This window comes from Theobroma cacao, chromosome 9 (assembly GCF_000208745.1).
Source record: "Theobroma cacao cultivar B97-61/B2 chromosome 9, Criollo_cocoa_genome_V2, whole genome shotgun sequence".
Taxonomy (NCBI): domain Eukaryota; kingdom Viridiplantae; phylum Streptophyta; class Magnoliopsida; order Malvales; family Malvaceae; genus Theobroma; species Theobroma cacao.
In genome coordinates, this window is record NC_030858.1 from 2,979,723 (window position 1) to 3,003,277 (window position 23,555).

At 36.2% G+C, this 23,555-nt stretch overlaps 7 protein-coding genes and 1 long non-coding RNA gene across 8 annotated transcripts; 2 read left to right on the forward strand and 6 right to left on the reverse strand.

Moving 5' to 3' along the window:
* On the reverse strand, window positions 355-1,406 carry LOC18588112 (17.9 kDa class II heat shock protein). Its single transcript, XM_007012309.2, has one exon. The coding sequence runs from the start codon at window positions 1,111-1,113 to the stop codon at window positions 643-645; it is 471 nt and encodes a 156-aa protein (XP_007012371.2). The 5' UTR covers window positions 1,114-1,406; the 3' UTR covers window positions 355-642.
* Window positions 1,613-2,665, reverse strand: LOC18588113 (17.1 kDa class II heat shock protein). Its single transcript, XM_007012310.2, has one exon. The coding sequence runs from the start codon at window positions 2,380-2,382 to the stop codon at window positions 1,909-1,911; it is 474 nt and encodes a 157-aa protein (XP_007012372.2). The 5' UTR covers window positions 2,383-2,665; the 3' UTR covers window positions 1,613-1,908.
* On the reverse strand, window positions 4,076-4,887 carry LOC18588114 (17.6 kDa class II heat shock protein). Its single transcript, XM_007012311.2, has one exon. The coding sequence runs from the start codon at window positions 4,700-4,702 to the stop codon at window positions 4,223-4,225; it is 480 nt and encodes a 159-aa protein (XP_007012373.2). The 5' UTR covers window positions 4,703-4,887; the 3' UTR covers window positions 4,076-4,222.
* LOC18588115 (ankyrin repeat-containing protein At3g12360) lies at window positions 5,775-8,558 on the reverse strand. Its single transcript, XM_007012312.2, has 2 exons — window positions 7,772-8,558; window positions 5,775-6,877 (listed from the first exon to the last, which is right to left on the reverse strand). The coding sequence occupies exons 1-2, from the start codon at window positions 8,396-8,398 to the stop codon at window positions 6,038-6,040; spliced, it is 1,467 nt and encodes a 488-aa protein (XP_007012374.2). The 5' UTR covers window positions 8,399-8,558; the 3' UTR covers window positions 5,775-6,037.
* LOC18588116 (ankyrin repeat-containing protein At3g12360) lies at window positions 10,034-12,425 on the reverse strand. The gene is made up of 4 exons (XM_018126770.1): window positions 11,841-12,425; window positions 11,451-11,558; window positions 10,641-10,804; window positions 10,034-10,496 (listed from the first exon to the last, which is right to left on the reverse strand). The coding sequence occupies exons 1-4, from the start codon at window positions 12,423-12,425 to the stop codon at window positions 10,034-10,036; spliced, it is 1,320 nt and encodes a 439-aa protein (XP_017982259.1).
* On the reverse strand, window positions 14,810-16,450 carry LOC108663208 (ankyrin repeat-containing protein At3g12360-like). The gene is made up of 2 exons (XM_018126771.1): window positions 15,869-16,450; window positions 14,810-15,667 (listed from the first exon to the last, which is right to left on the reverse strand). The coding sequence occupies exons 1-2, from the start codon at window positions 16,448-16,450 to the stop codon at window positions 14,810-14,812; spliced, it is 1,440 nt and encodes a 479-aa protein (XP_017982260.1).
* On the forward strand, window positions 20,099-22,550 carry LOC108663499. Its single transcript, XR_001929619.1, has 2 exons — window positions 20,099-20,414; window positions 22,263-22,550. It is a non-coding gene; the product is annotated as an uncharacterized LOC108663499 (long non-coding RNA).
* LOC18588117 (solute carrier family 25 member 44) lies at window positions 20,408-22,211 on the forward strand. The gene has a single exon (XM_018128433.1). It carries the CDS (start codon window positions 20,882-20,884, stop codon window positions 21,938-21,940), a length of 1,059 nt encoding a protein of 352 aa, XP_017983922.1. The 5' UTR covers window positions 20,408-20,881; the 3' UTR covers window positions 21,941-22,211.

Here is a 23,555-nt window from a genome sequence, read left to right on the forward strand (position 1 = left end):
GGACTATGTAAGGCATGAACAATTCCATTGATCATTGTTAACTGAGTATTCATACGATTAAAATAAGATAAGATATAAAAAGAATAACGTTTAGAATATTCCTTCATTTTCAGTAACATTCGCATTAGACGGCCATTGCTATCAAACAGACTCCAACATTAACCTCTGATGATAACAACACCAACCTCTGAGACTTAAAACAGAGAACTCACTGAAACTACTCTAAACCCCATTAATTATAAAACCTCCCCAAGCTCAACTCTCAAAGGTTGTAGGTAAGATATGATTTTGCAGCCATTGTTTCATTTTCTTGAATCGCAAAAACTCTATTCGAACTTCATTTCACATTCAATAAGACATGAAAACATTCATTCATTCATCATTGACAACTAAAAATTTACTACTGACAATATATGGCATTGCATATTAAGTAGGAGAACAGAAAACATACAAGAAAAATATTAAAAACATATGTATTTCATCATAACCCAACATTCAACAGGAGCGGAACTACCAAACAGAAAACACACTCAGAACTCAGAAGCCACCACAGGAAACACAGAACTACTGATAAACCCAAATTATTTAAAGCCTCATAGGCCATAACCATGGTCCATAAAACCTTCCCCAACTAAAACTCTCTCAAGCAATCTTCACCTCAATGGTCTTAGGTTTCTTGGGCTCAGGCGGTGGCAATTTCTCCACAGTGACAGTCAAAACCCCATCTTGACACAGTGCAGAGATAGCATCAGCATTAGCATTCTCGGGCAGCACAAACTTCCTCATGAGCTTGCCGACCCGCCTCTCCATTCTCACGTACTTGGCTCCTTCTTTCTCTTCCTCTCGCTTCCTCTCTCCGCTGATCAACAGCACATTGTCGTCCTCCACTTGAACCTTGATGTCCCCTGATTTCAGCCCCGGCATGTCGACGATGAACACATAAGAGTTGGGGTACTCTTTGATGTCCGCTGGGGTCGCTGCCATGGCCTTGGCATCACGCACGTAGGTCCTTGATGGTACGTTAGTGGTCTTCTCCATGTCGTCGGGGAGGTCCATTATGTGCTGGAGAGTGTGGATCAATGGAGAATCCAAACCCATGATTCTGAAATCCATTCTCCTCTTCTTCGCCGCAGGAATCTTGGCTGGGATTGTTAGGATTTTGTTTTGGCTTTTCGGATGCGAATTTACTCAATGTCTTGGGTAGGCAGTGTGGATGGTTTTGCGAATTTATAAGGTTGGGTAGGAAGTTTCTGGAGGAAAATGTCGGGAGATTTCCAGAAGCTTGTATTACATTCTTTCTCGAATGGTTTCCGCTTTCCAGTACGTTTTGGAAGGTCTAGAATTCTCTTTTGGGCTAGATGGGCTTCGTTTTCATTGACTTTTGTCCTGGAATTAGGCAAAGATGAGTCTCGTTATTTTTCCAAAATAAAAGCAGCTTTAATTCGAAACATTGTAGATAATATTAGTATTTAAAATAGTTTGGGCTATTGCTGCCCATTGCCCTTCAGAGAAGTAAAAAGGTTGGGCTGCTGCCCCCTTGGGCTTGTCTCTTCTAAATTGGGAGATTTTATTTACAACAAGACTCAAGAGGATCCTATTCCTTGGATAGATCTCAAGAACGTTTTTTGTGCACAGAATGATTCAAACATATTTTCGTACACGTATACTTTTCACTGTTTACATAGACATTCAAAGAGCAGGATTAAAAGAACAGAACCAGTCCGCTCCTCCAAAGCTCTCTCTAGAGTCCTGACACGAAAAACACAAAATAAAAAATAAAGGCAACACGAAACGATAAACTCACAACAACGCTCTCTTACACCTCACCAAAGCAAAAGTGAGCAGTCTCAAGCTGCCCTTATTTTAACCTCAACTATGGTGTCAGGCTGCAGCATAGCCTTTGACCTCTCAACTCACTTGCACTTCAACGGTCCTCGGTTTCTTGGGCTCTGGTGGTGGCTTCTTCTCCACAGTTACGGTCAAGACCCCGTCTTGATACGAAGCTGATATCTTTTCAGTATCAGCATTTTCTGGGAGCTGAAACTTCTTCAGATACTTGCCCAGCCTCCTCTCCATCTTTATGAACTTCACGCCCTGATCCTTCTCCTTCTCCCTCTTCCTCTCTCCACTCACCACCAGGAAGTTGCCCTCTTCAACTTGGACCTTCAATTGGTCTTGTTTTAGCCCTGGCATGTCAATCACAACCACGTATGCGTTGGGGCAGTCTTTCACGTCTGCTGGTGTCGCCGCCATTGCTTTCGCGTCCCGGATGTAGGCGCGAGAGGGATGAGGTTGGGACTTGTCGGCATCGTCAGGGAAGTCCAGGAGCTCATGGAGGGTGTCAATGACGGATGGATCAAAACCCATGACTCTCCAATCCATCTTCTCTCTGCTGGCTTCTTTTCTTTCTTTCAGGTAGAAAAAGAGATGTAAGGAATTGGTCTTTTAAGGAGGCTTCTTCTTGTGATGGTGTTCTAGAACGGTAGAGGACAACTCCTTGGGTTGATTTCTAGCTAGAGAAACAATTAGCCATCACTGCTGCGGTGACAGACAAATGAGTTTGCGTGTAAATTGGTTTACGGAGAAAAGGTACGCTTGCATGAACAAGGCTTTTAAGATACACGTCCACGGAAGGATTGGGCTGTTCGTTTTGGAGAGATGAATTGAGTTGTTAATTTGGCAGCGAGTCTAAAGCATTCGGTGATTGTTGTCTTTGCGCCGGATACGTGGTTGTCGACTGGGATGTTTAGAATCCACGTGGCGTAGGTCTTCAGGAGACGTGGCCACTGTGGGGATGTTCAACGAATACAATAGGGTTCAGTCAAGGGTTATAGAATCTAGGCCATTAGATTGCAGAATGCTCACATCGTCATTCTATGCTCACTGCTAGCTATTACTATGAATGACAGATGGGCTCTAGATATCAGCGAAGAATTTAAAGAGGAAATTAGTTCTCTAGACAACAAACAGAAACATAGCAGCAAGCCTGGAGCTGAGCAAAGAGTTTCAGGCTTTTAGTTAAAAACTTGAAATTTCAAACCAAAGACGAGCTATTTGGGCTAGAATCCTGCATATTGGCTATTTGGGCTAGAATCCTGCATATTGGCTTAGGCATTAACTCCAAAGCAGTAGCATTTGGTGATTCCATATTTCAGGCCTGTGCAGGTCCAACATTTATTTAAGGCATATGATTATTGCTTTTTAATCCAGTAATCTTCTGTTTTTGACCTTTGAAATATATAAAAATAGAAACTTACATTCAGATTCCTTCAAGTCTACTTGAGAAAAGCTATTAAAAATCTTTGCAATGCTGCCTACAAATAAAAAGCAATCCACCAGTTTTAAGTCAAGACTAATACAAGCCAAAATATACTCCGGTTTTCTCTCTTCATTCTGTATTTTTTTTTCCAGTTGTTTTAATCAGAAAATCTCCCAGCAGATGGTTGGTTCTCCACCTATCTATTGCTATTATATTGGCACCAGGTCTCCCATCATAACCTCAACATCTGCTAATAATATTGATAATTATAGATTAGTGGACATCAACTATTGCTGTTTGGTTTATTTATGAAGACTAATCTCTAACACGATTGGGATATGCCTTAATTCATAAGGTGTCAGGATTCAAAGTTCTGCTAGTTTATGAAGTTTCAATTTGACTAATTATTACTGGGTCATAGCTCATAATCTTTCTTAACTTCTTAAGCCATTTGGTTGTTAGTTTGCAAGGTTGATGCCATACAACTTCTCACAACTCGGGCAAGAACAAATTTGAAACTGCGATTTCTTGATAAAAAGTGGACATCGTTCGGGGATTTTTACTTGCTGTAACGGAGATCATTGTACATTGTCAGCTAAGCGTGAAATGAATGAAACAAGTCCGCCCATGTGCTCTCTTTCCTCTGTTTTTAAAACCAGAAAACAGATTTCTTATTCGCAGTTAACAAGTACAGTAATCGGCCCCTTTTGATCCTTAGGATATGCAACAAATATCCTGTATTTCATCATCAATGGGTCCAATAAAGAACAGAGGAAAGAAAAGAAAAGAAAACAAAGAAACAAATCAACAATGGGATAAAAACAAAAAAAACAAACTTCAATTTTTATTTTATATATATATTCATAATCTTCAAACCTTACACAACCAAAGCCATACTCAAAGAAACACACTCATCTTGTCACAAATTAAACCTGACACAACCATACATATATAGCTGTCATCTCATGCAACTTTAACCTCAATGGTCTTAGGCTTTTCAGGTTCAGGTGGAGGCAGTTTCTCCACGGTCACTCTCAAAACGCCATCCTGACAGGCTGCTGATATCTTATCCATATTCGCATTATCAGGCAATGCGAACTTCCGCAAGAACTTGCCAACCCTCCTTTCCATCCTTACGTACTTGACCCCATCTTTCTCATCTTTCTCTTTCTCACGCTTTCGCTCCCCACTCACCACGAGAACGTTGTCATTTTCCACCTGTACCTTGATTTCACTCGGATTTATGCCAGGCATGTCGACAATGAATACGTAGGATGTCGGGTAGTCTATCACGTCAGCTGGAGTGGCTGCCATGGCCTTAGCATCTCGAACGTAGGCTCGAGATGGGTTGTTCCGGGACTTCTCGTGCTCCTCTGGGATGTCGAGTATGTCTTCCAGGATTGTTAAGAGGGGAGAATCGAATCCAAAGTTCCTCAAATCCATGATTCAAGTTATAGAAATGTAGATGATGGAAACAGAATTCAAGGGCTATAAGGGAAGAAGGAAAGAGCTTTGATATGTAATGCAGGAATTTTTAGGTAGATTAAAGAGTGATTTGAAAGGTGCAGAGTGAGTTGAATATATAGGAGATGAGCAAGATAGGCGAGAGTTCTAGAGATCAAACAGTACAGAGGGAAAGTTCGGTAATGGGGGCTCTGTAATGTTCTGTCTAGAAATCTGAAGAAGAGAAACGAAAGTTCTGTAATTTTCTATCTATTTTTTAAGTCTTTATTTTGGGTCGTGAGTAATAATTGCAGGGCCCGTTTTGCAAGGTAAGATAAAGATTATGGATCTTGGCTGCATTTGCTCCTTCAGGCCCACAGATCCGGGCCATACTAGCAGGATTGTTTCATTTGTATCTGGGCTTTGAAGAGATCTCCATTGTAGGGCCGACCTTGGCAAAGCTGTGGTCCATCCCAGCCCGTCACCATCAAATTCACGGAACGAAATTCGTTGGTCGAATCTTATGCAATTTTTTTTCCCAAATCTGGCAAGGGGTGTTGCTATTCTCTGGAGTTCAAAGGCCGGTCCAAGACCAAAACACACTGTTCCAATGGGCCGATCAAGGATGAAAAGGGAAGTCTGTCATTGCTCTGGTGCTTAACGCTAGCTTGGTGTGCTGTTTATTTACTTCACCTAGAGAGCAAGTAACAACAGACTTTTGAGGAGTATTGCCGCCATCTGGCAGGACAGTTTGAATGCTCTTTGCCAATATTTCAAATGATCCTGTTAATGTATAGTTTGGTCTGTTTGTTTTGGTTTTTGCCTTGTATGTCCTGCTCTTGCCTCCTGCTTCTTTGGCTACTCTTTTCAGTCCTTATATGGACATGGATTATTAATTTCTTATTGTTCATTCTGATACCATTTTTGTCAGCGGAAACTATTTGTCCAACTTGATGAACAATTCCTTGCGCCTTCAATCGCTCAATTATCCATTCTGAGACCTCACTCTGATTCCAAAACTGTAAGTCTCAAAATCTGTAATAACTTTAAATTTTCACCATACTACTGAGAATGAACAATCAAAGCTGGATAACTTAGGCTTTTCATCTTTTAGAATTACATATTTTCTGATCCAAAAACGGACCCTGATAATAATAATAACAATGTTCATACAATGACAGCAAATTTACTGAAATTCTATCTACATCAGAGAGAATCTTGAATGCTGATTGAATCGTCTTTCCACTTGGGTTTTCAATATTTGTAAATGAAGATTTGATGATATTTAATTGAAGCTAACCTTCCCAAATTTCACATATTTATTCTCACAGGTCCTCACTCATCATTCTCTTCTTCCTCTACATAAAGTGAAAACTCTTTCTCCTTTTCCTTGATGTAACCGTATTTTCTAAGCAACCATAAGGTCATCCGAGTGATATTACCTACAAACACGAGTCCCATCATCACCAGCCATATCATCAATGAAATTCTGCTCACATGGAACAGCGTAGTTCTCACTTGTCCTGGTGTTATTTGCATCAATGCAACGAAATAGGTAGAAGTAAACGCTGAGATTGCTAGCCACATGGTCACCATCTGAATCCACATGAACCTGCGCCGTTTCATAGGTAGTCCACTGATGAGTAACAAAATTACGCTCAATGATGCAAGGAAGGCGATTGTGTTCAATATCATGAACGCCTCATATTTTCGTGGATCATAATAGGCCATTACTGACAAGCCTGCTTTGTGTGGATTCTCTGCAGGGTTGCCATCAGAATCAACCAAATAGTCATCTGACCATACACCGCCAGGTGGAGACAACGATGCCTGAAAGGCCACAGTTGCAAGCAGCGATGCAACAACCATTAATGCACTTCTTTTTCTTCCCAACCAATCAGTATGCTTATGTTTCTCAACCACCGGTTTGGAATTGGTTTCCTTAGGAATTAATGGTTGTGCCTGTATTGGGGGCAGAACTTCCTCAATCTCCTGATTATTTGCAATGGAGTGCGCTTTAGTCATTCTTAAAGCTCCAGCTTTCTGTAGGCATTCTTTAATTTCCATGTCCCTTAAATCCCTTTGACTATGTAATAAAAGGTCCAGGGCGGTGAAGCCATTTGCATTTCGACCATTCACTTCCGTCTTGGTATTAGTGAGTAAATATTTTATCATCTGCAAAATTTTCATAGTTCTTAGAGATTAGATACTAACCCTAAAATGTTCTTTCTTCCTAGTTATTCATAGGTTAGCAGGGTGTCTCCTAGACTAGTACCATAAAAAAGAAAATCAGCCACCCAATGATTCCTGAGAAAATAGCATGGCAGTTTAACCTGAATGTAGGGATACATGTTTAATCAAACTGTCGAGGCATGTACAGTTAAGATACTCATGAATTGTTGATTATAAGCTTCTGAACCTTAATTAACTCAAGGGTTGCAAAAGGGCATACAGAAGAGCATAGAGGAACATATAGAAATTAGTACAGTGCAGGCATAAACAGAAACAAGGTGATACTTGATAGTGAGAAGAGGCAATTGGAGTTGGCATGAAATGTGATCTCTAATAATTGCCAAGTTCCAGTCTTTTTTTTTTTTTTTTAAATCTTTTGAATTAGAGAAATTATGCAGAAGGAAGTTAACCTGCACTAGAATTTACCTTAGAGCAATGGCTGAAATGGAAATTAGAGTAGTCAGGGGCCTGAAGACAGAAGAGGGTTAACTAACAATGACAGCTAAGGAGATTCAAACCAGAGTGAAATGACTCCAGAAGAAAACCACCTTAACAACAATTTACAATTGCTTTTAGGTGAGATGGCATAATTCACCCTAAACATAAGTAACTACTCACGCCAAAGCCCAAGGGAAACTAAACTTGCTGAGGTTTATGTTAACACAACTAGACCTGATTGAACTTCTGAATCAATTAAAACCTTAATCGAAACTTCTAAAATTCAATTTTTTTTGTATTTTCCCTATAAATTCAACATACTAAATCAATTTGAGTGATGTTGTTACCTTATATTATCACACTGTTCTTAAATGGAAAAACATAAGTGGGAAAACATACCTCTAACTGTTTCTTGGCCACAGCTAGATGCAGGACAGAGCTCCCTTCAGAATCTCTCCAATTCGCAAATTGATCATCTTTTCCCACAGATTCAACCACAACCTTTAATGCTCCAAAATGGTTATTCTTCACAGACAAGTGGAGTGCGCTCTCCCCTCCACCAGTCAACACCCGAGTCGCCTCCGGTCTGACTCGGACCAACTCGGTCAACACCTCAATTCGACCCTTGATGGCAGCAAGATGCAGGGGAGTCCTCCCATCACGATCCTTTACCAAACACATGTCAGGGTTCACCAACAGCAATTCTTTCACTATTTCCACGTACCCTTTTGCTGCTGCCACGTGAAGAGGTGAAGAACCATGGGAGTTTGAGTCGGTTGCAAGCTCTGGCTTTTGAGTCAGTAGTTGTTTGGCAAAAGCTGAGTGACCCAGAAGAGCTGCTACTTGTAAAGGTGTGTCTGAAAGAGATGAGTTGGCCTTGTTAAGGATATTAGGGTCCTCTTGGATCAGCTCAAGGAGTGAGGCAACAGATCCTTTCAGGGCTGCTTCATTGAGCCTTTTCACTTTTGCCTTCTCTCTTAATTTCTCTACTTCTTTTTCCTCATCCAACAAGCTCACTAGTCTCATTATTATCTATCAAACCGATGTAAAAAATCTGCGCAGCTCCTTCCCTTTTCTTGTTCTCGAGTCTTGACACTGTTCTAACAAAAGAGAAAAGGTAGTGCCTATGGTGGGGGAGGAGGACACGACTTCGGACAAACGACATATTGACTGGTGACCTTTGAATTGATATTGCCAAGGAGGAGGGTTTTGCCAAATTTATTTATTTATTTTCTCATAATCCTCGCTGCAGCCTCCATCTTGGACTTGAAAGATTTGGGTTCAACTCCACCAGGGATCTAGAATTGCTTTATTATTTCTTAGCAATCTTTATTGAAATTACATTTACAAGTTGTTCATTATTTTCAATAAATTACATTTACAAGGTGTTGATCATTTTCAATAATGAAAGAATGAAAAGAAAAAAAATATCTTTTGAACAATTATAATTGTTTAAGAATTATGTTTCTTTAAACAATTAACTTTGTTCAAATAATTATATTGTTGAAAACAAAAGAAAAAATAGACAATCCTTTTAAATAATTATGATTATTCAAGAATTATATTTATTTAAATAATTAAATTTGTTCAAATACTTGTAATGTTAGAAACAAAAGAAAATGGATGATTGAGTCGATTGAAAACGGACAATTGCCTCAGTTGAATAGAGATATCTTTATCTATAAATAAAACTTTTTAGTTACTTGAATATGTATGAAAAAAAAAAAACAAGAAAAGAGTGAAACAATCTCCTTATCATTTTCAAATTTTTTTAGATTGTTTCTATACTATTTTGCTATCGAAAAACTCTATAAGAATTTAATAATCTTATCATACTTTGGTAATTACTTAATGGATTGATTTCATCAATGTAAAATATTTTTTTTTATAATTGGAGGAAGGAGAATTCGAACCTTGCTCTTTAAACAATTAGATAATGCACCAATTAATGAGCCAAATGCTCGGGTGCATTTCATCAATGTAAAATGTAATCAATCATTAAAAAAAAATTTATATACACATCTTGAAATCATTTTTTAATATTTTTTAGTTTCCAATTCCGAGATCCAAAATAAAATATACCATATTAAGCTACATTTTCAATTGATTTTTATGTTGTAATTTATTTTGATACATTTAGAAGTCGAGCTTGAATCACACTTGGAAAGTACTATAATAAATAATCAATAGTCATATATTTCCTTTGAAAGAAAAAAGTTTTCCCAACTCTTTGGTCTTCCCTTGAATTTTAAGGATAATAGAATCTAGACTAGCCAGCAGTTAAACAATTTTCTTCCTTTGAATAAGTAAATTTCACATCTTTAGTTTGAAATTTGGATTAAATTTTAGGTTATTGATTTTGGAATAAATTCTAACTGAGTGAAGTTGGGGTCTTGAGTGTTTCCTGTTTAAGCTAATTGATCGGCTTAATTAGTTAGTTTTTGGGCTTCAAAAGTAGACATTGATTGGAAATGAGTTAACCAAAAGAAGCAGATGTTTTTATTTAGATTGCTCACCAGGAAATTGAAATAAATTTACACTTTATTCTCAGTTAATATTCTTTTTTTCTGTTAAGCTAAAAATATGAGACAGGTCATCTGGATGGCCTAATGTCTCCAAAACAGGCTTGATACATAACTTGGGTAGTAATTAAGTATAGTGCTAGACAGGGAGATGATCTGTCGTTCTCCTGCATGACTCTCTGGTATACCTTGCAACCTTCAATGCAAGGCGAATAGCGTGCCCCAAAAGAAGAAAGGCAAGCACTGCGTACCAAAACCAGGTCGTAACAGCTAGCTGTATTTTAGGATAATCAGAACCATAAGGTTCGAGGAGAATATATAAACCAAGGGTGTAAGCCAACAACATGGATGCAATGGCTACCCAGATGATCACCGTCAGGATCCACAAGATGAATTTAGACCTTAAAGGTAGACCTCCGATCAGTAGGAGGATAACAGTGAGCGATGCCAAAAACCCCGTCGTGTTGTAGGACAGGAATTCCGAAGTCTTCCCGAACGATGTTGCCTTGTTAATCTCTGGCCACAAACCTTTTGGAGGGTTAATCCGGGTTTCGCAGGCCATGGTTGCAATTATCGATGCTACCACCATCAATGCAGTCCGCCTTTTTTCCAACCAGATGTTATGCTTATGCTTTCTACGAATTTTGACTAGGGAGTACTGTGATCTCAAACTTTGGTGGTTTGGGTCTAAAGACAAGCTCCTCGTGCTTATGGTTGTCAGTTCTTGCACCGGCGAGCAAATTTACCTTGCACTTCCAGCTTCATCATGTTGAAGGAAACCCCGAATATCTATGTCGTTGTTGGCATTTCTTCGGCCTTGTGCTAGGGCTGTGCAGTTTGTGAGCAGCGGATTACGTTCTACTTTGGTATTGGTTATCCAAATCTTTATACTCTGTACAACATTTCTATGCTACACGATCAGTATGTGCCAAGGCAAAACTTTGGTTAAATGACAAGAAAATTTAGTAAATTGAAGATTGTTATCCACATTAAAACATTGATATTTTTCTTTTCTTTCCTTTAGAAATTCAGCATGCACTAAAATTATAATCTAGCATTAAGTTGTACTAAACGGAAATTTGGATTTTTCTTCTTAAGAGTTTGTTTTGACAAGGACTTTTTATCTACATCTTTGGCAAATTATTTTTATTATTTTATTTAATTTTGTTAGTTTTTATAACTTTTACCTTTTCACTAAAATACACTAACACCCTTAACTTTTGACTATACTTACACGCGGTTCATTAGTTTTCGAAATAAATAATCTATCTCAAAAAAAATTTTCACTGGAGACTAAAATCTTACAATTAGTCAAACGTCAATATTTCTGTTAGTTTAATGATGTGATAATATTTTTAAAATAATTTTACCTTTCATTAATTTATAAAATTACTATTATATAAACTATATTTTTCCTTTTTTATTTTTTTTCTCTCTCTTTTCAAAAAAAAAAAAAACTCTCAATTCGACCACCTCGTGGTTAATAGCGTCTCCTATGGAGCACATCAAGGGAGCACAAGACCTGGTGTTCCAGTTCATGCTCCCCAGGGAAGCACCGATCTAGTGCTCCCTATGGAGCACTGTGCTTCCCAAGAGAGCTTGAGATCTGGGGTGTGCGGCCAGATTTCGTGCTCTCCATGGTGAGATCCAGTCATATCTGCATTCTACAGTCAAATTAGGTTAAGAGTATCATCGATAGATCTGAGAGAAAATAAAAGAGTAAAAAAAAAATATTTTAAACATTTCATATTTAGATATTAACACCATTTACACGTTTAGAATGAATTATTTATTTTTAAAATTAATATACCTGTTTGTAATTATAATAAAAAATTAAGAATGTCTATGTATATTATTGTTTTTAAGAAACAAGTTTCATAAATAGCTGAAAATTAGATTATACTAATATCGAATGGAATCTAGTATCTTGTGCTATCAGACTATACCTCGTGTTGGTTCTTGGCCAGCGCTAGATGGAGTACGGTGAATCCATTGTCATACTCGGAATTTACAAAGTCACTAGTACTTATATTCTCCACCAGGAACCTTAATGCTTCCAAGCGGTAGTGTTTGACACAAAGATGCAAAATGGTTTCACCTTCTGCTGCTGGGACTTGAGCAGCTTCAGGTTTGGCTGGAACCAACTCTTTCAAGACCTCGATTCGGTCCTTGATCACCGCAATATGAAGAGGGTTCTTGGCATCCTGGTTCTGAGCCAGGCACATCTCAGGGTTGACCAATAACAACTCTTTTACTAACTCAACATGTCCACTAGCTGTTGCCAGGTGAAGGGGAGATGCTCCTTCGAAATCCAACTCTTTAGGCAGCTCAGGCTTCCGACTCAGGATTGCCTTCGCAAATGCCAGGCGTCCAAGCATTGCTGCAATGTGCAAAGGCGTCTCAGTAAAACAACCAGCGATGAACCTGTCAAGAATAAGTGGATCTTCATGAAGCAATTCATCCAAGGAATTCACGTTCCCTTTGATTGCTGCCTCACGTATCATTCTCATTCTTTCTTTTACATTCTCCATTAATTATGTTACTTAATTTTCCCGATTTTGATCCACAGAAAGGCTAAGCTAATGACTTCCTATTTAACGGGGGGAAAAGTCCTTCAGACCAAACTGTTTCATTGGTTAAAACTCCCTGGCATGAATTGGTAAGAGTCTATGCGTTCACCAAAATCACAATGACTAATTTAATAAACTCTAAACATAGAAAAACTTGGAATAGTGGATGGGGAATACATATTTAATCATCTCGGACAGGAGATTGTAATTTAATTTGATAGTACCCAAAAAACAATTGTGATTAATATGACTAATAACGTAAACGTGTAGACTATGTAGACGTAGAAATATTCATCACAAATCACAGCATAGTGGATGGCTCAGCAAGGGGTGAACCTGGCCAAGCAAGATGTGGTGGAGTTCTACACAACTTTAATGGTTATGTGGTGGTTGTTTTCTTTGGCTTACTTGGCATCCAAGACTCCAACTTTACAGAGTTTATGGTCATTCTTCATACACTGTGTCTTTTCTCCCGCTCTTCCTTTGCAAGTTTTAAGTTGATTATTGAATATGACGCCAAGAATGCATTATCATGAGTGACTAACACTGATACGAGGCCTTGAGACAAGTAATTCTCTAGAAAAATTTGAAATTGACAAAAACACAATGTTCTCAGTATGGTAGTAACTTTTGATGCTTTTATTGGGTTGAGCGGCTGCCTTTAGTTTTTATGTTAATATTGTGATTTACTTATGACTTTTGCATTGTCTTACGGTGTTAGGCACCAATAGGCGAATCTTTTGTTTAATGGTACTAAGCTTGTCCCTTGATTGTATATCCTTATTTTGATCCCCATCTGTGAGTTGATCTCTAAACTGTAATTTTAGTGATTTTAATACAAATTTCATTTGACTAAGCCAAAAAAGGAAAATAAATCACAGCATAGAACATTATACTAGCATGTATAGATTTTGACTTAGATACCATTATCGAATACAAGGGCTTGACATTATAAAAAAATATGATGTAGGGGAGCAAAGTAATCCAGGTTCAGCTTTCACAAGCTATAAACAAAGCAAATTATATGAGTCTTAGAAATCAAGTAATTACTTTCGTAAGGAAAGTAATTCATTTCCTAAAATATTTTAGTTTGACAGGTCAAAATTTCAATTTTTTTTTTAAAAACGTTGACCCATATTAAATATTTTTTTGAAAGAGTAAAATTTTGATCTTTTCAAGAATCCCAAAGTATTAATTATTGGTGCCAATTTTTAAATAAATAAATTTTTTAGGTCTAAAAGTATGAGAGTGTTTGGATATATAATGGGAACAAAAAGTACAATTAGTAATATCGGAATTTAATACTTTCCATCCAACATTAATGAAATATATGTACTATGATTAATCAAATGGAATTATATAAAAAGAAAGTTTTTTAGATATACTTTTGAATCAAAGACCATATGAGTAGTAGTATTGACATGGTAGTAATCTCACGGTAAACCGTGTTATGGTTAATTTCCCGTTCAACGTCGACAAGCATTGACAATCGGGAAGGGGAAAACTTCTAGGGAAGATTTGAGGAAGCAGCTTCAATTCAGCAAGAATTAAGATATGTGTGTATGGTCTAAGAAAACAGGGATTGCCATCTGGAAACCTCAGAATTCATTTTTCATTCCCTTCTTCTGATCCACCAAAGAATTCTTGTCATTCGAAAGTCTCTTTCTTCGATGATATTTCTCTATGGATCAGTTGAAACTTGTTAGGATGGTAAGCATACCCTTTCTACTAACCAAAGTTTCGTTCCAGAATCAGGACTCAATCAACGTGATCGCTTTTCCTTCTTTACTTGTGGTTCAATTTAAGGTATAGGGAAGAAGAAACTATCGTACCGTTAAGGTTGATATTTAATAATTGAAAATTTCGTAGACATGGCTCATATAATCCCCTGGACTAATTCTGCTTGATTAAGTCATTTTGACAATCCTCGGGTGGAGGTTTAGCAAAGGGAAGGCCACTTTGGATATAGTGTGCAGAAAGCATGGCTAGCTAGATCCCATGGCGTCAGTTAAAAAGGGTTGCTTTGATTCCTCTAAAACTACATTGCATAGAGTGGCCTCACAAAGCATTCTGATGAGATGAGTAGGAAAGTTGTGGGATTCGTTTTTTCTTGGTGAAGGGAAATGATAATCTAATTTTCTTCGGAATTGCTACAAAAGATATGATATGATTTTGAGGTTCGTAGACTTGTATGTTTATAGCATGAAAAACTACTACAATTGATGTGTTTCAATAGAAGTCTAACAATAGATATATACAACTCAAACACATCGAAAATCTAATAAAATTAAGCCATTAGAACCTTCTAGCTCATCAGTTGAGACATACTAGGAAGAATACGGTGATTAGAAGTCACTAATATCCGTTTGCGCTAATGGTGGATACACTTGTGGTGGCGGCGGTTTTCTCTTTTTCCCTAGAACATTTTCTACTTTCTTGAACAAACTTGCCGCGAGACGAATGGAGTGCCCCAGAAAAAGAAAACCCATCACCCCACTCCACACCCTGACAGCATAGTCAAGCACTTGAGTGACATTTAGCTCCTGCGCTTTTGGTGTAAAAACAAGAAGTGAAATTCTGTATGTAAGGGCCATGGATGTGATTGCAATCCACACAATCACTGTCAAAATCCACATAAAAAGTCTTCGCTTGAAAGGTAAACCAGTAATCAGCAACAAGATTATGCTCAACGATGCAATGAAACTTGTTGTATTGTAAGAAAGGTACTGAGAATAATAGCTCTGGTTTTTATCTGCTATTATCGAAGTTCCGGCCTCGTGAGGTTGTGTGTCATTGTTGCCTTGGGAAGTCCCTGTTAAGTCATCTTGCCAGAGACCACCAGGAGGCGTTAGTGCAGCTTGAAAAGCCATTGTTGCATTAAGTGATGCCACCACCATCAATGCATCTCGCTTTCTGGTAAGCCAATCTTCATTGTTGGTAGCCTTTTGCACATATTCTTTGGATGGTGGTGTGACTGGAATCTGAGCAATTGGAGGTGTTGCCTTAGTTCTCAATCCTCCAATTCTAGGCCCTGTGTATGAAATTTCTGCAGCTCTTAGTGCTCCAGCATCTCGAAGAGACTCAGCAATGTCAAAGTCTTTCAAGCCTCTGTTACTTTGTGCAAGAACGTCCATAGCAGTAAAACCATTTGCATTTAGAGCATTTACTTCGACGCTAGTATTGAAAAGCAAAAATTTTACTGTCTGCACATGCACATTTGTTATTAGTACTACACATGATTAATAACAGCAGCAGTAAAACAGAAAGAATCCTATTCCGCTACATTCTTAATAGCAACATTTCCAAATGATTTAAGTTATAATTTAATATTACTGGCTAAACTCAATTAAAGGGCAAAAAATAGAACACAAGGCTTAGACCTGATACGTTATGTTGATCTATACCTCAATTTGTTTGTAAGCTACCGCTAGGTGCAAGATAGTCATGCCATAATCATCCTTCGCACTCACAATTTCATTATCATCCATCACTTCAATCAATAGCTTCAGACACTCAAATTGTCCATACTTCACGCACAAGTGCAATATGCTCAGTCCCCAAGCCACTGTGACCTGAGCTGCGTGTGGTCTGGCATGGATTAGCTCCTTCAAAACATCAACCTGGCCCTTCATGGCTGCAAGGTGAAGAGGATTTCTTTCTCCTATGTCACGAGCCAGGCATATGTCAGGGTTTACGAATAGCAATGCTTTAACTATTTCAACATACCCTTTTGCGGAAGCTAAGTGAAGAGCTGATGAACCCCTTGAATCTAATTCTCTGGTAAACTCTGGCTTCCTATGTATAATCTCCTTCACAAAATCTGTATGCCCAAGCATTGCTGCTACATGCAAAGGAGTCTCAGTGGTATAATTAACGAGCACTCTATCCAGAAGCAGTCGATCCTGTTGAATTAATTCTAAGAAGGTAGTTACACTCCCTTCTTCTGCTGCTTCATAAAGCTTGCTTTCTGATGACATTCTTGCCATTTTGTTGCGCAGAAAGTTGCAGAGAACCAGACCTGGGGCAGGTTAAAGATTTATAGACGGGAGAGCTTTGATTCAAATTGCTTGAGTTCAAATGTGGAAGCAGCCCCGTCAAATCTGTTTGATTGTCAATTGTTTCTTGGTGATGTTTGCAAAACTGTTGAATGGGTTTTTAAAAATGGTGCTTATATTGACTTAGAAGGATGCCACTGGGGTGAAGTATATGGGGAAGGGATCATCTCTGGTTAATCTCAATATCATATTCGAAGACAACTCCAACACTCAAAACTTTCTTTGCTCATAAAACGAATTTTTATCACCATTATGTTTCCTAAATGAATGTTTTCATAGGGCAGGTGGGCAAATATTATTGAATAGTCAAGCAAAATAACATTGATAGGAGACATCAATCTATCAAGGATACAAGCTGAACAATACTGACCAAGAAAAAAAAATTCCAACACTACACTGACTTGATTTCCTGTGACAAATTGCCAAATAGAAGCCCTGACATAATACCATAACTAATACTAATATAATTCTTCCTCAGTATTATTTTTAGCTTAAATAATAAAAAATTTCCTTAACTAAAATTATTTTTTTGATTAAACTTTTCATTTATCACGATCGGATCTACATTCGTAGACATTTTGTGCTCACATAATATATGACTTAGGTAATTGACGTGATCAATTGTCTCCAAAATTCGGTGAACCACAACTGGGGATCGGATTTTGAGTAGATGTAAGAGAGAGGAAAAGAAAAAAGAACATGGGAAGGCTTACATAGCATCCTCTCAAAACTACATTTGAGGAGAGGTGGGAGAAAAAAAATAAAAAAGAAAAAATATCACATCAGTGGTTACGTGATCACGTTAAATCATGCAAATAGAAAAAATTAATTCATAATTAAAATTAAAAATTTATTTAAATATAAGTTAAAATTTAAAAATATAATTAAAAGTTGTAAAAGATAAAAGCTTAAATGAAAAAATTTTACAGTTAGGAGAGGTTTTTTTATTATTTATGAGTTTGTCAAATTCCAGCTTGAAAGGCTGAACCAAACCAGTTGCATTGGGCAAGCAGAGCTCGATCAGAGGGTGCTTTAGGAGTTGATCACATCAATGTTCCGTATATAGAGTAAAACTCCTTAACTTCATTTTAATGAAGCACTGAGAATCGGAGCAAGACACATACAAGAAGACAATTGAAACAGACCTTGCTTGCAGCCATCCACTGATCCCCATACGTCCCTGCCTCTACGAAGAAAGGAGTGAGCTTAGCCTGGCAACGTGGATAACCTTTTGGACGGACTACTTCGCATTCTATGAACCCATTCAGTGGAATCGTACACACCAACTGCCTAGAGCTAGGTCTCACTTTTTCCTCCATTGACACCACTTTCAGCTCATAGGCAATTTATAGGCATAAATTGAAAATAATTAGGAAATGAATTTTTATTGAGAAGTAAAAATTAAAAAAAAATAATGATTAAAAAATTTTAAATTTAATATGTTAAACTTAATTATTAATAATTAAAAAAATTCATAATAGATAGTATTTGAGTATTTGATTTGTTGATGTATGATATTTGATGTATGATGTGTTAAACTTAATTATAAATATTTGTTGATGTATGTATTCTCTCAAAAAGAGTAAATCTTTTAAAAAAATTGTGTTGGACGATATTTTTTAAATTTAAATTAATTAATTATTGACTTTATATTGAAAAGATTAATAATATCTTATATCAACTTAAATAACTAAATTATTTATAAAAAACTCATCATTTATTTTATTTTGGATTCTTGTTTTTCTCAATATGAACAATTAAAAAATTAATGTGGTCAATATATAATATTTTTATTTTATTTCTATTTAAACTTAAAATATTAAATATAAAACTATAATTCATAAAATATAAATAGTTAAATACGATATACAGAACCGATAATTTCTTTTTATATAATCAAGATTGTTTAAAGACTCAATACTGAAGATAATTTCCTTTCAACTATATATAAAATGTAAAGCAAATAAAAAAGATACACTTAAGATAATTTCTTCTTATATAATCAGAATTAATAAAAAATAATATATTGGTGAAATTTTAAGCAACAACCGATAATGTAACGTTACAACTTATATTTGAGAATTATATAATAATTTTTAAATTTTTAAAAACTAAAATCATTAAAATAAAATTCATATAACAGAAAAAAAAACATTTCAAATAAAAGATAAAACCTACATGACAAAAAAAAAAATAATATGATAGATGATTCGTAAAAATTTTTAAAAAAAGTTTATAGAAAACTTAAAATATATAAACAAATAGAATAGAATTGAAAAAATTAACAAATAATAATATAAACTAAAAAATAAATAAAAATTTTAAAAACCATTAAAAATATATAATATATAGAATTTTTTTCAAAATTTTGAAAGATATATAAAATTTTTTTAAAATTTTGGAAGGGTTACGACCCCTTTATAATAATAGGATGCTACGCCCCTAGGAATAGAGCACTCCTTTATTTAATAATTTATTTTACTATCATTCACATGTAAACATACGTAGTACATGTATTTAAGTACTAAATACACGTTGATAGTGTTTTGTGGTTTTTAAATTAAACACGTAAGAATTGATTGATAATTTTAAAAAATAATAATTTAATTAAATTTGGTTAATATACATATTCGATTTGATTTAAGTTTATATTAAAAAAAATTTAGTTATTTAAAATAATTATAAATTTAAAATTTTATATAAAAGTGATTAAAAAATAATTATATAGCACCACCAGTTGATATTATCTTAACTCCGTCACTATTGATAGATAAAAAGTTAGTTTTTCTGTTCATAAAATTTTAGGCGCAATAAGAAACAAGCAGCGCAACCCAATCCCATGGGTCTGGTGTTTGTTGTCATGTCCATGAATCCCATGGGCCTGGTGTTTGTTTTCATGTCCATGAAAGGACAGCTTAAGGAGATGCTAATGAAATTAAATTTAATAATTTTATATAAAATACAAAATTAAATAAATTTAAATTTAATTTTATTATGTCAACATAATTAAGATATTGCATATTTTAATCGTTTCAAATATGGTTAATGTGTTTAATTAATTGTATTATCCTGTTTAAATATATATAAATAATATGTTTAATATTAATGATAGATTTGAGTAGTATGATAATAAATTATATATATTAGTTATGTTAAAATTTATTATATTTGATATTATTATTATTTTATTATAATTATTTTTACAATTATTATTTTAAATTAAAATAATAAAATTATATTTAATTATAAATATTTTAAATTAATTATATTAAAAATTTTATGTTAATCATTTAATTGTGTCATATCTATAAAAAATCTTGATATATTTAATAAACATATTAATTATATTATATTACACGATTATTAAAACGTAACTATACATATATTTCAGATATTAAAAAAATAATTATTTGTTTTTAATTTTTAATTTTTAATTTTATGGTATAGGAATTGTTGGGCGCAAACGAAATGATGAATTGAACGAGGACAGAAAGAGAATCACCCACAGTTAAATTGGAAATCAGAGGGCAGCAAGGGATCCTTACGGCTTACAGCAGGCTCATATATCTATCTAGGAAACAAAGGCACTAGAAGTAAGAACCGACACGTGTCTACTTTCCTCGATCCGCAAAACCCTCACTAAAATCCATAGCCTTGTCCCTCTTTCCTCTCTTCCCCCACTTCTCTCTGTCCATCTCCTTCTTATAAACACAATCATCTCGCTTTCTGAGAAACCACCCATCCAGACTGCTTTGATTTTCTTTCCTTGTTCCTTTGGATTCTTTGCGTTTCAGATCTGTGCTATCTCTTTCTCTATCTCTACTTATTATCACCCAGTTGCCTCTTGCCAAAAGATGAAGCCTTGAAGATGTTGCACAGACTTGGTTTTTTTCTGGTAAGAATCAAAATTAAAATCTGGGGTTTTTCTAGTGAGTAAATGTTCGACTTGTTTCTGCTGATACACGTTCGCTCTCAAATTTGGCTGCGCAAAAGGAAAAAACCAACAAAGAACCTTTCTTTATTTGGTTTTATACCTAATAGTAGAAGTTAAAAAAGTCTTCATTTTCCTTTCCTTTTCTGCATACAGTTCCTGACTTTGTACAGTCCAAATTCTAGAAGGCTAAAAACCCATTATAAATTTTCAATTTTCTTTGCCTTTTGATCGTCTTCTCCACTCATACTGATTTGTAGCTTTAATTGTATAGAAAACCCAAGTAGCTGGAGTCATATTTTACTTGAGCTGAGTTGGTTTATATAGAGTTTTGATTAGGATTTGAAGTGGGCTGTGATTAATTTTGGTGAAAGGATAATAATAAGCAGAGTTTAGTTAGTTCAACTAAACAGTTTCCAAAAGTGGCGAAAATGAGTTTAAGTGCAGCCGAGGATAATTCAGGGTCAGAGATTCATATACCCGCAGATATAGATTGGCATATGCTTGACAAATCCAAGTTCTTTTTTCTTGGAGCCGCTTTATTTTCAGGTGTATCAGCTTCTCTTTACCCTATAGTAGTCTTGAAAACTAGGCAACAAGTTTCTCCTACTCAAATTTCTTGCTTTAAAATGTCTTTTTCTATAATGAGATATGAAGGATTGAGAGGATTCTACAGGGGTTTTGGTACCTCTTTGATGGGGACAATCCCAGCTCGAGCACTTTACATGGGAGCCCTTGAGGTTACAAAGAGCAGTGTTGGAACTGCAACTGTTAGTCTAGGATTTTCAGATACGACAGCAACTGCTATAGCTAGTGCTGCTGCTGGGTTGAGTTCAGCTATGGCTGCACAGCTAGTTTGGACCCCGATTGATGTTGTGAGCCAAAGACTTATGGTTCAAGGTTACAACAATAGTAACAGTAGCAAAAATGTAATTCCAAGCGTGAATTCTTGTAGATATAGGAATGGTCTTGATGCGTTTAGGAAGATTCTGTATGCAGATGGTCCTAAAGGATTGTATAGGGGGTTTGGGATCTCAATAATGACATATGCACCGTCTAATGCGGTTTGGTGGGCATGTTACTCTGTTGCACACAGGCTTATTTGGGGTGGCTTTGGTTGCTCTATGGGTAAGAAAGAGGAGAATGGTGTGATTGGGGGATGTGGTTATAGGCCTGATTCAAAGGCGTTGGTGGCAGTCCAAGGGTTAAGTGCAGCCATGGCTAGTGGTTTTTCAGCTTTAATAACTATGCCACTTGACACCATCAAGACCAGATTACAGGTTCTAGATAGAGAAGAGAATGGGGTAAGAAAACCTTTGACGGTTTTGCAGACAGTGAGGAATCTGGTTAAAGAAGGCGGATTGGCAGCTTGTTACAGGGGATTAGGACCGAGGTGGGCGTCCATGTCTATGTCTGCAACAACCATGATCACTACCTATGAGTTATTGAAACGGTTATCTACAAAGAGCCAAGAGAGCTTGACATCATAACTAGGGCGGCTGTTGGAAACACAGATAGGTTTCTCACTTGAGATGCTTTAAGCTTTTGTTTACCTTATACCCTGTTGGCTTTAACCGGCCTACTTAGCAAGAGGGATTACTAATGTAAATTTTTCTTTTCTTATTTGGTTTTTTCTAATGATGAGGTTCATCTCCATATTAATGTAAAACGGGTATCTAGCAGTTTTTCTTTCTTTTCCATCTGGGTCACTCTGTATTAATGTGTCTTTCATGGTATAATTCAATCCTCTTCTACTCCAAAGTTTGGTTTGATATTTATTTAATCTCCTTGAGTTGAACTTTGCAATCTCAGTGATGCCAGAATTAGAAGTCTTTGATTACACTCTTACGATGATGGATAAAGACTGAATATATACCTACACTTTCCATTGACTAAACAAGTTACACCTAGTAAAGTGTCCTCGGTCATCTCGTCATTGAAAGATGAGAGACGTGTCATGAAGTACCATGTTGAATTAAGCAAAGATATTTTTGGGCCAAAGTGTTTTGCTGTAGAAAACCATATTGAATGTTTTCAATATGATATGATCTCATTGTGTCATGAAGGGTTTATTTGATGTAAAATGTTCTTGACTCTGCTTTCTTGGCTTTTGGCCTTCTTGTTCTATTTCCATTTGCAAAGTACTATATAAATGGAGTACATCTAATGAATGCGCCTTTGAGAAAAAGGTAAATTGGCTCTGTCCCTCAAAAACTTGAAAAGACAGAAACAATTTTGACAAGAAAAGGTCATAGTTAAAGCTTCCATGTTGGGTCATATAGCACATGGATCTCCTCAAATTCTCAATGTTGGGTCAGTACCAATTGTTAAGGACGTATTTTATAGTTAAAAAGGAAAAGGACGAAGTCAATCATCCAAAGATTGGGCAGTCCACTATGCCACAGCAAATAATGTCTCCTTCATTTTAATGTAAGTCACCCGCACTGTCCACAAGAGATTAGCAGTTGAAAATATGTAAAGAAATCATTCCAAGGCATTCTTAAAAGAGCAGGGCATCCTGGAAAGTGACAGTGAGAGAGAGATCACATGCCTCTTCTCTGAATAAAACTGGCATAGATTTGAATAATGGGTTAAACTATCCCCAAGATTTTCCTAGTCCATGTCTCACTGCATCTCAAGTACCTGAACCTTTTTCCCTCTATTTTCAAAACCCTTTTCTCATTCATCTATCCAAGCTGTCATAACTCATGCCTCTGTTAAAGTAATTACTAACAATCTATCATGTCTAAATGGTCTTTAATGAAATTGTATTGAGCCATTGTGGACTTCAAATTCAGTGTGCTGACCATTTTTTTTTTTTTTCATTTTAACAACAATAATGTCAAGTGGATAAGGGTGCTGCTGGTTGGGTTCCATTTCTTGGAGGACAGCATTGAAGTCAAGGCCATCTTTGCCTCATTGGGTAAGTAGTGTTAAATGTAATGGACCATTTGTAAAAGTTCAACCCCACCTTCTTAGGCACACCATCTCGTTTTACAGCATTGACATAGTACATCTTGAATGGGGGAAAACCTCTATAGCTCCCAAAGTTTTTCTATCTGCATCGAAAGATGAAAAGAAGCAGTGGTTGGCCGCAACCAAATA